General features: G+C 34.4%; 1 protein-coding gene across 1 annotated transcript in view; it reads left to right on the forward strand.

Moving 5' to 3' along the window:
- The window catches only part of Ranbp9 (RAN binding protein 9), an 81,858-nt gene that overhangs the window by 58,496 nt on the left and 9,251 nt on the right, over nt 1-14,111 (forward strand). The window contains exons 6-12 of the mRNA XM_020176520.2: nt 362-546; nt 3,239-3,351; nt 4,687-4,795; nt 6,462-6,652; nt 7,819-7,963; nt 11,312-11,433; nt 13,074-13,225. Of these exons, the coding sequence (XP_020032109.2) occupies nt 362-546; nt 3,239-3,351; nt 4,687-4,795; nt 6,462-6,652; nt 7,819-7,963; nt 11,312-11,433; nt 13,074-13,225 (1,017 nt within the window). The remainder of the gene's footprint in view (nt 1-361; nt 547-3,238; nt 3,352-4,686; nt 4,796-6,461; nt 6,653-7,818; nt 7,964-11,311; nt 11,434-13,073; nt 13,226-14,111) is intronic.

Below are 14,111 nucleotides of genomic sequence, written 5' to 3' on the forward strand. Positions count from 1 at the left end.
TATGTGTTTATTTTTGAATCTCTGTAACTACTATCTGGCATATTCTGAGCAAGAAGTACATCTTCATATATTAGAACTACAATACCACATTGTATAATACAACATGGTCCTGGATGAAATAAAATAGTATCTTAATTGTTTTTTTACTTGATGATAAGATTGCAGGAAGTGATTTTTTTTCACCTAACACATAATGTATTTTGCATCATTTGTTTTAGTTTTCCTCTATTAATATTTTAATTGAGATTTTTAAATATTTATGAAATTTGTGATTTTGCTCTTTAAAAAGAGAGCGATAAGAAAGTAAATAAGTCTTTAACATAAAATGGATAGCTGTTTAATGAAATATATTGTCTTACAGCCAAATTTGTATCCCACTGTGGGGCTTCAGACACCAGGAGAAGTGGTTGATGCCAATTTTGGGCAACATCCTTTTGTGTTTGATATAGAAGACTACATGCGAGAATGGAGAACCAAAATACAGGCACAGATAGACCGGTTTCCTATTGGAGATAGAGAAGGAGAGTGGCAGACGATGATACAAAAGTAAGAGCGAAGAATTTGAATGGACATAATTCAAACATTGAGTTTTTATGAGACATTTATTCTTTAGTATTCATGGAAGCTTTGTAACGTAATTTAAATTGTAATCATGCTAATGTGTTATTGATTGTATTTTAGTCTCTCAAACACGTAATTTATTTCATCATTGAAACACAGTTAAAAATGTTGATTTAAACACTTATACAAAATTATATTTCACTCTGAAAATTCAATTGAGGAAATAAAGTAGCACTAGATGGTTATATAGACTAGATTAATTTACTTGTTACCCTTCTATGGGATTTAATGATTTCTCAGTGTTATAAAATCAGCTTTTCATAGTGTTGATGGGAAAGTTAAGTTCAGAGGGATAATCTAGATTTCATAATTTAGGATTTGTGCTTTTGGGCTGTGTAGTTGACTGTTGGTTCAGCAGTAGTTCAGGTATATATGGAGAGGAAAAGAACAAACTGTTACTTGATGCTTATTCTTATTGTCAGAATGTATTGGAATACACACATGATGTGTACATTTTGTGTTTCAGGATTTGGTTAAATTTTTCCAATATGTGGGTTATTCTGTAAGAATAATACCAGTTATTTTTTGGTTACTAGAATCCTTTTTGTTTTTTGCAAAATAATTTATGTAGTATTTAGATTTGGGGAGATTATAATTGTCCTTAATCTAAATAGAAAAATCTAACGCAAAGGCCTCTAGCTAAAGGAATTTTTTTAAATGTTACTAATGAATTTTAATGCTATTACTTGTATAAGCTATTGTTAGACATTAAGGATAAGGTAAAGTGAATGAAGAACAAAGAGCAGTGACTATGGAGTTAGGATTTCCAAATGCAGCATAAATACTTAGAATTCATTAACAATAATCATGGAGGATGTTCAGCAGCAGAGCAGAAACGTACTTCTAAATGAAATTATCTCAGTTCCTTCTTTGCTTTAAAAAAAACTTCAGTCTGCTTTATTAGAGTGTGGTTTTGGGTTTTTGTTTTAAATAGAATTTTATTATGGGAGTTAACAGGAAAATATAATTTCTGTGACAGTCAACTCTTTAGACTATATACCTTTGGTGAAGGGGCAGACACCTGGACGTCATTAGTATTAAATGGTGACTCTTAAAACTTGAAGTAAAAAATTAAACAAATACCATTAAAATTTAAAAGTCATCCTCATTATATCATCTAGGCCAAGAGAATAGCAAAGACCTTCAAATACCATAAGTGTCAGACAATTAATGATTTTGTTGTTGTTGTTTTGAGAGAGGATCTCAATAATTAGTAAAGGCTGGCTACAAACTCATGATTCTCCTTCCTCAGCCTCCAAAGTGCTGGGATTATAGGTGTACACTACTACTCCCAGTTTATACAGTTAATCTTAAGAAATTAATTACAAAGTATATCTTTGTAATTTCTTTAAACATTTTAAAAGCTTAAAATTCTACTAATTTTTGCTTTTGTTTCTGTTTTGGAGGAGATAGTTGAGAGATATGATGGTAATTCTAAGTAGGCTCTTTTCCCAGAACTGTTGTCATCTGTATGGCAGAGCCTGGGCACTAGTATCTTTGCCCAGAATAGTGAAAATACATAAAACTTCAGGTTGAGATCCATAGTCACCATGGGCTAGGATGGACTGCAGCTTAGTGCTCTAAAAACAGTTGTCGCTGAGCACCACGACAGGACAATGGTTGAGAACATGTTATGTATTTTAACCCTATAGCCAGCATCACATTCCCCTCATTTGCAAAACTCATGACATATGTTCTTGAGAAGACGGTTCTAAAAGAACCCTGCTTCCTTCAATTAATTTGAATAACTGGATAAGAGATCTGTGCCCCTGCCTCTCCCTTCTTTCTTCCAGTCCATCTCCTAGTAAATCATTGCCTCCCACAGTTTTTAACTGACCCTTAGTAGTATCAGGTGCAGGCAAGTTAAATAATTGAGTATTTGAGATTGAGATTGTTGGATCACCAGTTTTTCTGTTTTGTGGATAGATGTAAATACATGTTTTGGCCACATAGTGGCCTTTAAAAAATAAACTTGTTCTCCTAGAAGTGTGTCACTTTGTTGTAAACCTTCAGCAATTAGTTTCCTGTGTAAAGTCATAGTAGTGTTTAGATTCAAAGACTGAATCTAAATTCACTGATTAGTAATAACCCTCATAGATTTTGTTCTCTGCAGTTCTTCTCTGGGTTCATCTAGAATTTCCTCTGTTCACACCTTGTGATCTCATCTCATTTAACGAGTGGATAAAAAAGGTTGAACTCTGGAACACCAAGAGTTAATCTATTTTTAAATTGGGTGTTTAACAGAATGCCACCATATTACTGGGACATTGACATTATGGGTAACAGGATTAAATATTAGGAAAATGAATAGGAAGGGCCCTGGTGGTAGTAAGAGTTCCAAGAATCAAGGAAAAGGTTATTTAATGAGCTTGATTCTCTATTAATATTTATTTTAGAATAGTGCCAATAAACTGGTTGCAGTTATCATTTGTAATACTCATGAATAGAACACAATAATGTTTTTTCACCTTAATTTTAGAGTAAGTTGAGGCTCTTAAAGCCTTAATTGTTTCAAGGAAATAGATTTATTTTTGTAATACTAGAGTAAAACTTATTGACAAAAATTGTAGTATGAAACATGTATTCTTTTGACTAAGAGATGTCTTTCTGTTTTAAGAATGGTTTCATCATATTTAGTTCACCATGGTTACTGTGCCACAGCAGAGGCCTTTGCCAGATCTACCGACCAGACCGTGCTGGAAGAATTAGCTTCCATTAAGAATAGACAAAGTAAGGACACTGTTCTTAAATTATAGGTTTGCTTGCTTTAACTTTCAGAAATTTTTTAAATTAAAAAATTGTCAAATGTCATTTTAAAATGGTGCTGCTAAAATTTATTTTCATTAACATTTTTGAAGATTGGCTTTAAAACTTGGCTTTAAATATTATATAGGGCTATGTTAGAGTTCTAAATGCAGAGAGATATAATTTTGGAGACGTTTTTAAAGAAATGCCTTTACCATTTGTTCTTTATAAATGTTTATTAAGTTTCACGAACTGCACATTTAATAAAAGATTTTTTAAATTGTAAAATAGTCTTAATGAAATATAGTATGTGAAAAATTTAAATACCTTTGAATTTAAATTGTAATCTTAATTTAAGGTAGTATTTATGATATGTATGTGTTGCTTGAGTCCTAGTGTTGGCCAGAGCTGTAGATCCTGTTTTAACCAGGACAAGTCAAATGTACAGTAGCCACTCTAAAAACAGTACTGTTAATCTGTCATGGTAGGTGCGACTTGTTGAGTGAGAGAGTGTAGGGATGAAAATGAAACAGATGGGCAAAATTATGATGGTTAAAAAGCCATCTTGTATAGGTGAAATTGCTGTAATAACCGATTATATGTGTTGCAGCAAATTGTATGATTGTCCTTCTCACTGCTTTAATAAGCTTTGTCAAACAAAGATGGTCACATACTCATTTTCTGTCCTCAGTGTCTAATTAAACAAATGCCTGCAACTCTTTCTTATCCCCTCCTCTTTTTAAACAGTTTTTAACGGGCTCATTATTCCATTTTCATGCATGTGTATGTAATACAGAGGGTGAACTTGATCGAAGCACATTATATGCATATATGGAAAGATCACGATGAAACCACTTCGTATAATTAATATACGCAGAGAAAAAAATGATAACAAATGCCTTACACTGATCATTGAGTGTCTGTTAAATTCAGACCTTTCACACATGTTAAAATTCTTCTAGTCCTGGGTTTAAAAGGTCCTATAAGACATTTAAAGTATTATTTCTTTAAAACGTAGTCTTTTAAATTTTATTGTTTGAAATTTCAATATTGTTTCATAGGAGTTTTTCCTGTATTACTTGTATGTTAGCTTGTGATTTTTTTTCAGTAGTTTGTGCAAGTTCTTGTTTTTCTAATTTTTAATATGTGTGAAGTTTTTCCTTAGTTTGCCTAATGGAAACTGTGATTTTAGAAAAAGAAGTGGAAATTAATAAAAATAATTTAAAGATTTAGTTTTACTAACTCTTTTTTCCTGAGGACCCAGTAAGTTAATTTCTACTTATGTAGAAGCGAATGTTTTGCTTTCTTTTTTTTGAATAGGAATTCAGAAATTGGTGTTAGCAGGAAGAATGGGAGAAGCCATTGAAACAACACAACAATTATACCCAAGTTTACTTGAAAGAAATCCTAATCTCCTTTTCACATTAAAGTGAGTTTGTTTAATAAAACGTTATTTTACATATTTATTGTATATGTTAATTAAATCATTTTCATAGTTTTAATTTTTATTTTACCTTGTTTCAGATATTTACATATAATTTCATAATACAGCAAATTAAGTAACAGTTATTAAGAAATATTGGAGGCAGGGGTATAGTTCAGTGGTAAAGAGTGTGCTTGCATGTGTGAGGCCTTGGGTTCAGTCTCTGGCACCAAAACAAATACCACTTTTGGCATCTTTTGCTATGTGTTTGCTTTCTTACCATTCTGTTTAAAAATGTGAAAATCTTATTTAGATTGTGGAAATCATAATTCTCCTCTTGAAAAGTACCTTATATTTAAAAATTGTGGTAAAATACATAAAATGTATCATTTTAACCTTTTTTTCTTTTTTTGCAATACTGGGGTTTGAACTCGGTTTCATGGTTGCTAGGCCGGCACTCTACACTTGAGCCGTTCTGCCATTCCCATTTTAACCATTTTTAAGTGTATAATTCTCTACATCTAAGTACATTCATATTTTTGTACAACCTTCATTATGAATTTCTAGAGCTTTCATCTTCCCAAAGTGAAACTCTGCCCATTAAATAGTAACTTCCCTTCTCCCCTACTTTTCAGACCCTTCACACAGCATTGGTCACTAGCACAATATCCTCAGGGTTAATCCATGTCGTAGCTTGTGTCAAAAGTTCCTCCATTTTAAAGGCTGAATAATATCCCATCATATGGATATTTATTACACATGCTGTGTATTCATTCATCAATTGAGGGACAGTTGGGTTGCTTCCATCTCTTGGCTATTAGAAATAAGTATGCTGTAAATATAGATGTACAGAAAATATCTGCTTGGGTCCTTGGTTTCAGTTCTTTTGATGAAATTGCTGGATCCCATGTGATTGCTCTGTGTTGAACATTTTGAAGAGCTAATGTACTGTTTTCCTCAGGGATACCATTTTCTGTTCCCACCAGCATTGCACAGGTTTCCAGTCTGTCCGTATGTATACTCACTGACACTTATTTTCTGCTTTTTGGATAATAGCCATCCTAACTAGGCTTTTTAAAATTGGTTTTATGAATCTTGGCTATTAAAAAAATTAGAGGTTACTGAGCTTAAGACTTCAACCTTTTGGACTGAGCATTTGGCTTAAGTGGTAGAGCACTTGCCTAGCAAGCAGGATGCACTGGGTTCAATCCCCAGTATTACCAAAAAAAAGAAAAAGACTTCCACCTTTTAAGCAACAGAAAACCTCCATAAGTCAAGTGACAGTAGTTTGAAGCCTGTTTTGGCTAAGAGGTTGAAGATGGGACAAGTGGCGAGAAGGCTGTCCTTTGCATCTGTCATACATATACACCTAAAATCATGTTTTTAGGCACTGATTTGCTGCCAAATGCAGATATTGATTAATTTTTTTAAGTTTAAGAATGGGGTCCATTTCAGTTTTATTTATTTTAGCTACAGCTAGATTTCCATTTTCTTAGAAAACCTTGATTAAAGGAAATAATATTAGATAGTCTTTATTATCTTAGACTGTCATTTTTTCTGGAAAGACTAAATCTTAAAGCTTTTAAAAGATTTTTAGAAATCTGTTGCTATTACATAAACCCCAAGGCTATTTAAAGATTATGCCTAAGTATATATTTCTTTTTTCTTTTAGAGTGCGTCAGTTTATAGAAATGGTGAATGGTACAGATAGTGAAGTACGATGTTTGGGAGGCCGAAGTCCAAAATCTCAAGACAGTTATCCTGTTAGTCCTCGACCTTTTAGTAGTCCAAGTATGAGCCCCAGCCATGGAATGAATATTCATAACTTAGCATCAGGCAAAGGAAGCACTGCACATTTTTCTGGTAAGATTTTAATTTTATGACCTTGCTTTAACCTTGTACCCTGTATAATTTTGATCCAAAAAAGAAATGAAGACATTTTCTGTGTTGCAGTTGTGTGAAGTTCATCTCAAGATGTTATAGATGAAAAACTATAGATTCCAGTTCATGTTATCTGTATCAGAACAGCAGTTTCCAAGAATAAAGTCATTGGTTGATCTTCGTAAATACATGTCAGCATTCAAAATGACTTGTTACTAAAATTAAGTCATTGCTATTTAGTAATGCAAAAGTAATTGTGTGTTTAAATAAAGCTGTAAATTTAAAGGTGATCTCTTTGCTTGTCTCTTTAAATCTGTTTCCCAACACATTATCTTTCCATTTTACATTTACCTTTTCAAAAGAAGTCAGATAATGCTTTCTTATTTTTTTTTCCATAAAGTAACACCTTTGCTTTTTCTCACATTCAGTATGTACTCTTTCTGTACTACTTACCTTTCAGTTAATTGATATCACTATCCTGGATGACTCTCATGTCTATATCTTCAATCACTGCCACTCTTGAACATCATTAGTCACTTCAGACTTTCAGACTTGGACAGACTTTGAGCCTCATTATATTTGTGTGTAAAAGGAGATGATAATATGCCACAAGGTGACATTTCTGTCAGTGATAGACCATATATATGATAGTGGTCCCATGAGATGATAATGGAGCTGAATAATTCCTGTCACATAGTATAGTTCTGTACCTTTTCTGTATTCAGGTGCACAAGTAATTTTATTGTAATTGCCTACAGTATTCAGTACAGTTGCATGCTGTTCAGGTTTGCAGACTAAGAACAACTGTGCTATTCCTTAACACCTAGGTATATAGTAGTCTATGCCACCTGGATTTGTGTAAGTGTATTCTATGTTGTTATTACAACAATGAAATCCCTTAGTGATATATTTCTCAGAAATACATCCTTGTTAAGCTGTATGTTACTGTAGTACCCTCATAAAGGAATTGTGATGATTAAATACACCCTCAAACAAGCTGTCTGGTTTTGTTTGTTTCACTATTTTTAATAGTCTGTCAACTTTCTTACATGCTAAAAGTTTTAAATATAAAATCAAAATATGGAGATGTTAAAACCTAGTCAGTAATTACTCATTTCTGTTTCCTTGTGATACCTTTTTTCCCCCAGGTTTTGAGAGTTGTAGTAATGGTGTAATATCAAATAAAGCACATCAATCATATTGCCATAGTAAACACCAGTCATCTAATTTGAATGTACCAGAACTGAACAGTATAAATATGTCAAGGTCACAGCAAGTTAATAACTTCACCAGGTAAGTGGTTTCCCTAGCTTTTGCATTAGTAAAAGTAACTCAAGTTATAGGTATCATCACTGTTAATAATTTTAAAAGAATTTCCCAAGTCCCCAGAGAATAAAATGCATAGGGAAGCAGTTATCAGCTCCCCAAACATTTGTTTCCTAGTATGCACATGACCTCTTCCCTTAGTTCTTTTCTCTTCCCCTCCTCCTTTCCCTCAGGTGAGGTTTAAGTTCAGCTGAGGGCCCTATGCACTGTCTTCCTGCTAAATGCAGATCTATGCACATGACCATATAAATGCTGTCTACCCTTCTACGTTATGACACAATAGTATATTTAACCTGTAATGATAGCAGGAAATAAATCCACATCTAGTGTTTTCTATGTGGATGGTTTTTTAGTGTAAATGTGTAGAATGTCTTCTGAGTTCAAAATAACAACTTTACAAAAGAATTTTTTTTTCCCAAAAAAAGAAAAAAATTGTCTTACTAAGTAGTTTGCCTATTGGAGATGGTTAAGTGATTTAAGACATTAGCATGACAAAAGTATCAAGGTCTTACTGGGTACCAAATATTCTTCTAGCTGTGGAATCTGAGAAAGATATGTCTTACCAATACGCTGTGAGCCTTGACACATTCAGGTTTAATTTTCATGAATCCTTAAGGTCTGTGAAGTACAATTACTTGAATATGAGTGTACAGCAGCAAATTATTGTGCTCTTACAGTGCCGAGTCGCCCAGCATCTGAATCAGTTTAATACTGGGTTTGGTCTCTAACTTGACCACTGCAGTGTTGAGAGTGTTCATTGGTGCAGCTATTGTCTCATTGCAGGGGACAGAATTTCAGCATGGAATCTTATTTGGGGAAGTAATTCTACAGAAAGGAATTTATGCTTAGAAAAAAATCAGTATTTGAAAGTTTGGAGATTGACCAAATTTCTGAGTTACCTATTATACATGACAAAGCTAAAATAATGGTGTTAAGCAATACAGGTTATAAGGAAGGCCACAAAAGTGATAGGAGAACAGAAAAAAAGGGGACTGTCTTTTGCTGAGGAGTTTGGAGTAGCCTTTCACAATAGAGCTGACATATTAGAAAAGATAAAATGAAAATACTGTAGTAAAATACTTGTGAATGGAAATTTTAAATGTTAAGCCATTAGGACTTATATTGGTACTTTATTGTTGATAGAGGTTCTGCCTTTGTTGGATGGCAGAAAGTTGCTAAATAGAATTGTTATCTGAGTTCAGCTTAACAGAAGGGTTGATGATATAGCATCTTTCTTTGTGTGCATTTGATAAGGGAAAGCAAGTAAACTTTTAAACTACTTTCTAGTGCTGAACAATAAGTTATTTTGTAGTTGATAATGACTTTCCGTCAACAGTGTTGTAAAGGCAGTATTAACTATTTAAACCATTTTACAGATGTAGAGTTAAATATCAGAAAAGTAAATGACTTTTTTTTCTTTAAAGGTCAACAATTAGTTGGTAGTAAGTTGCAGAGCTAAGGCTACTTGGATTTCTGATTTGCACACTTGTGCTTTTTCCCCTTATCTCCCACATCTGAAATGCTCTTCTTCCTACCCTCCTTTCTTTCCATCTCATCTACCCAGGCTTCAAAAGTCAACTTCAGATGTCATCTCATCTGTTTTCTTTGATTTTCATCCCTACCACATGTTGTCCCTGCGATTAGCATTTGTCACAGTCCTGATCTTGATCACTCCCAGATATAGTAATGTAACTAGCCATTTACAACTGGAGGACAGAGGCTATTTCATAATATCCTTAGCACCTAACATAGAACATGCTTCAGAGGCTCTTCAATGGGTGTAAATAAATGAATGCCCCCAAAAAGGGGCTTATTAGTATATAATTAAACTCATTAAAGATCGTGATAATAGGATTTTCATTAAACATTATATTTGAAGTTTGGCTTATCATTTCTTAAAGTTTATCAAGATAGTAAATAAGGACTAATTCAAGTTAGAGAGCACTTGGCTAGCAAGCAGAAGGCTCTGGGTTCAAACCCCAGTGCCACCAAAAAAAAGAAGATAGAAAAAACAAGCTTTTCTCATTGAATAAATGTGGTCTGGAGTCCTAGGTCCATTGCCCTCGTTCCCCCAAGATCTGTGTCTTTACCTTGTAGACTGTGGGAGCAGGAGTGTCTGCAGTATATACACACATACTTAAACTCACATACCATACCAAGCCATTATCTAGCGATTATATTATTTTTTTGGAATGGGAAAGACCATTTCTATTTAAACATTTCCTAAATGTTTATCAGTTACTTATGGGTTGTATAACTATTAACTGGATCTTCATAGGAGAACTTTGGGTTTTTTGTTTTGTTTTAATTTGTTTGTCTATTTTTGCAGTATTGGGGTTGAACTCAGGGCCTTTGTGTTTGCTAGACAGGAGCTCTCCCACTTCAGTTCACTCCCCCAGCCTGAGAAGCGTCTTAAAGATTAGACACTTGTTGCTTTTGAGAGTATGGATAGATCTAAAGGGCATATATTGGTAACCTCAGTATATCCAGATACTGGCACAAAGCTGTGGGATTGGTGAAAATTGGAAACTGTATAGAAACCATCTGTGACAACTATTAAAAAAAAAAAAAAGGTTAACTGAGCCAGGCACAGTTGTGCACACTTGCAATCTCATCACTCAGGAGGCTGAGGCAGGAGACTGTGAATTTTAAGGCCAGCCTGGGCAACATTATAAAAGTGAAAGTGAAAATGAAGATTCCACAGTATTTTAAAACCCTTGGCCCCTAAGATAGCCTATAAGAGAGAAGTAGTGTTGAATGCTAAAAAGTAGGAGTGGGTTACACTGAGTAGTTTTTGAAGTATTATTTACCTTTGAGAGAGCATGTTTCTAAGTAGTAAGTACAAAGGCCCAAATACTGACTTTGAAAAACAGTCTGACGGCAGATTGAATACAGGGACAGGAAAGAAGTAGATTGGGTTCCAGGAATAAGGTTCATTAGTTTAGAGAGTGAGGTTTTTCTTTATATACGAGAGGCAGGGGAGAAGGTTTGGCTAAGGAGGTTCTAGGGCAAGAGTTCATGCAGAAAGAAGTGTAGACCTGAGTTTGAAAAAATAGTTAAAAATATTGTGTCAAAGTAGGAGTTCTCCATGTTGATACAAAGACATGAAAATTACTATACTTTTACACATGTACTTTTTTCTCACAATGTGTTTGGCTTGAAATACATTTGAGATTTAACTAAATACCTTATTTGCAGATTTCTGTTGCCTCATAAAATTAGCTTACAAGTAGGCTATGTAGTTGCATAGTAATTTGTTTTAAACCAAGCTGCAAATATGATATTTCTAAAATTAGGTTTGTTTTTCATTTTCAGTAATGATGTAGACATGGAAACAGATCACTACTCCAATGGAGTTGGAGAAACTTCATCCAATGGTTTCCTAAATGGTAGCTCTAAACATGACCACGAAATGGAAGATTGTGACACCGAAATGGGTCTGCAGTGATATTTCTTAACATTTTTAATAAAAAATGATGACTACAAGGTTATGTTTTTACTTGTACTGATTCATGGCTGATGAGGATAAACCAAATTTTAGGTTTATATGTGTATTACTTAAGCTTTCTAATGAGAGTGGGCTCTAGAGAGAGAAGAGTTACTTTTCAGTTCCTTCTGAAGTGAAATGCTAGTTTTCTTGACTCAGCTGTCTCTTGAGACATGACTTGAGTGCTGTGGTTAAATGTGGTGCTACCTTACTAGTTTTAACCCTTAGGGTATTTAAAGTTGGAGACAGGAAAAAATTTATACTTATTTCTGTATAATCTATAAAACCAAATGGGTAGAGGTGGTGTTATAAATTTTAACTACATCAAGTTTCTTAAATTCATTTAATGCAAATATGTGTGTCACACAAAGTATGAAAATGTAGCTCAATGATACATTCAAATGCATAGTTTTATTTTGTTGATAATTTATGTAGCGAATTGCACCCTAAAGTTATCCACAAATATTTCCATCAAATGGAAAATGAAAATTATTGAAGTTTATAAATTATTTGTTGGAATTCCCTGGCAACATTAGATTTCTTAGTATTTTGAGATTAAAATCTGTTTACTCAAATTGTTAAAAAGGCAGTCTAGTTTTACACTCTGTTGGATTATCTGAAACCATAGCCTCCAAAGAATAATGTAAAAATAGTGGTTCCTAATAGCAGGAAATTTCTAGAACCAGATACCTGGATTTGATTTCTGCAGCCACCATTTACTAGCTGTTTGACCTTGAACATAGTACCTAACTGCTTTGTGCCTCAGTTTCTTCATCTGTAAAATGGATAAAATGGTAACTGTCTCATAAGTCATTGTAGGGTGAAGGAGTTAATCTAATAGTAGTGCTTCGTGTTAGACATATCACGTTCATCTTCTTCATGTTAATCATTTGTTGTGATTTATGTTTATATTTATGTTAATTTATAAATTAACATTTATACAGTGTTAATTCTAATTGTTAATCAAGATACATGATTTAAAGGTACTTTCTAAAAAGTAACTCTAATAGTGTAATTAGTTCTTTTGATTATTAAAATAGCGTATCTTCTGTTTTTTTTTTATTGTGGACATTTAGCTTCTGTTGGCTTTCAGAAACATTTTATTCCATCTCTGTTCTATGTCAGATAAAGCAGCCTGAGAAGCAATTACTGTATTCTATTTTTCAAATGTTGCTTCATGTAGTTTTTAGAGAGTTGCCCTTAACTTTTTCTGACATGCTAAGTCCATTCTAACATGGACAGGTTTGTCACCTCTTAGCTGCATACTAAATACTGGATCTTAGATGCAGATAAAGTGCACTTTGGAGTTGCAGAGTTCCATATTAAACTTTAAAAATCTGTGTATTTGCTGTCCTGGCATGGTGGTGCAAGTCTGTACTCCTACCAATAGGGAAGCTAAGGCAGGAGGATCACAAGTTCCAGGCCAGCCAGGTCTACATAGTACCTTGTCTCAAAAACAAATAAATAAAGAAATGTATGTTTGGATGAAATACTAGGAAGTAGTTACTAAATGAATATATAAAATGTTATGTTCACATTTATGTTCATTGTTCTTCATTCCATAGTTAATAAACTGCTGTTGTATTACAGAAGTTGATTCAAGTCAGTTAAGACGCCAGTTATGTGGAGGAAGTCAGGCTGCCATAGAAAGAATGATCCACTTTGGCCGAGAGCTGCAAGCAATGAGTGAACAGCTGAGGAGAGAGTGTGGCAAGAACACGGCAAATAAAAAAATGTTGAAGGTAAGTGTTTAGTCTTAGCTTTCTATAACTGTGACAGAATACCTGAAAAAACTTACGGGAGGAAAGATTTATTTTGGCTCACGTTTTCAGAGGTTGCATTTATCATTTTGTCCATTGTTTCTGGGCCTGTGGTAAGGCAGACCATCATAGTGGGGGTCATGTAGTAGACAAAGCACTGCATGTTTGGTGCCCAGGAAGCAAAGGAGAAGGGAGAGGAAGGAGTGGAGGACAAAATATACCCTTCAAGGTCATGCCCCCAGTGACCTGCTTCATCCAGCTAGGACTTACCTCCTCAAAGTTCCTACCACTTCTCAGTACCTCATTAAGCTTTGAATTCATCAGTTGAGTCCATTGATGAGTTCAAAGCCCTTAGGATGCCTTTGCCTCCCAGAGGCTCCACCTCTGAATACTGCTGCACTGGGGACCAAGCCTTCAACTTGTGAGCTTTTGGGGAAACCTTGTAGGTCTAAACCACACATTTTTCCTTGAGCAATTACAAATGTGTCAAAGGAACTAAGATACATTTTGTAAAACATTGAGCAGGATGTGGTTTTCTTTCTTTTTTTTTTTTTTTTTTTTGTGGTACTGGGGCTTGAACTGAGGACCTTGTGCTTGCTACACAGTACCATTTGAACCCCTCCAGCCCTTTTTTGCTTTAGATACTTTTTAATAGGGTTTAACATTTATGCCAGGTAGTCCTGGACTTTGAACTTCCTATTTTCAGTTACTTCTTAGCTATGATGACAAGTGTGCACCCATCACACCCAGCATTTATTGGTTGAGATGGGGTCTCTGGGAACTTTTTTTTGCCCTGGCTGGCCTTAAGCCTTGGTCCACTGGGTCTCCACCTCTCGAGTATCTAGGATTACAGGCACGAGCCACTGTG

This window comes from Castor canadensis, chromosome 8, assembly GCF_047511655.1.
Source record: "Castor canadensis chromosome 8, mCasCan1.hap1v2, whole genome shotgun sequence".
Taxonomy (NCBI): Eukaryota; Metazoa; Chordata; class Mammalia; order Rodentia; family Castoridae; genus Castor; species Castor canadensis.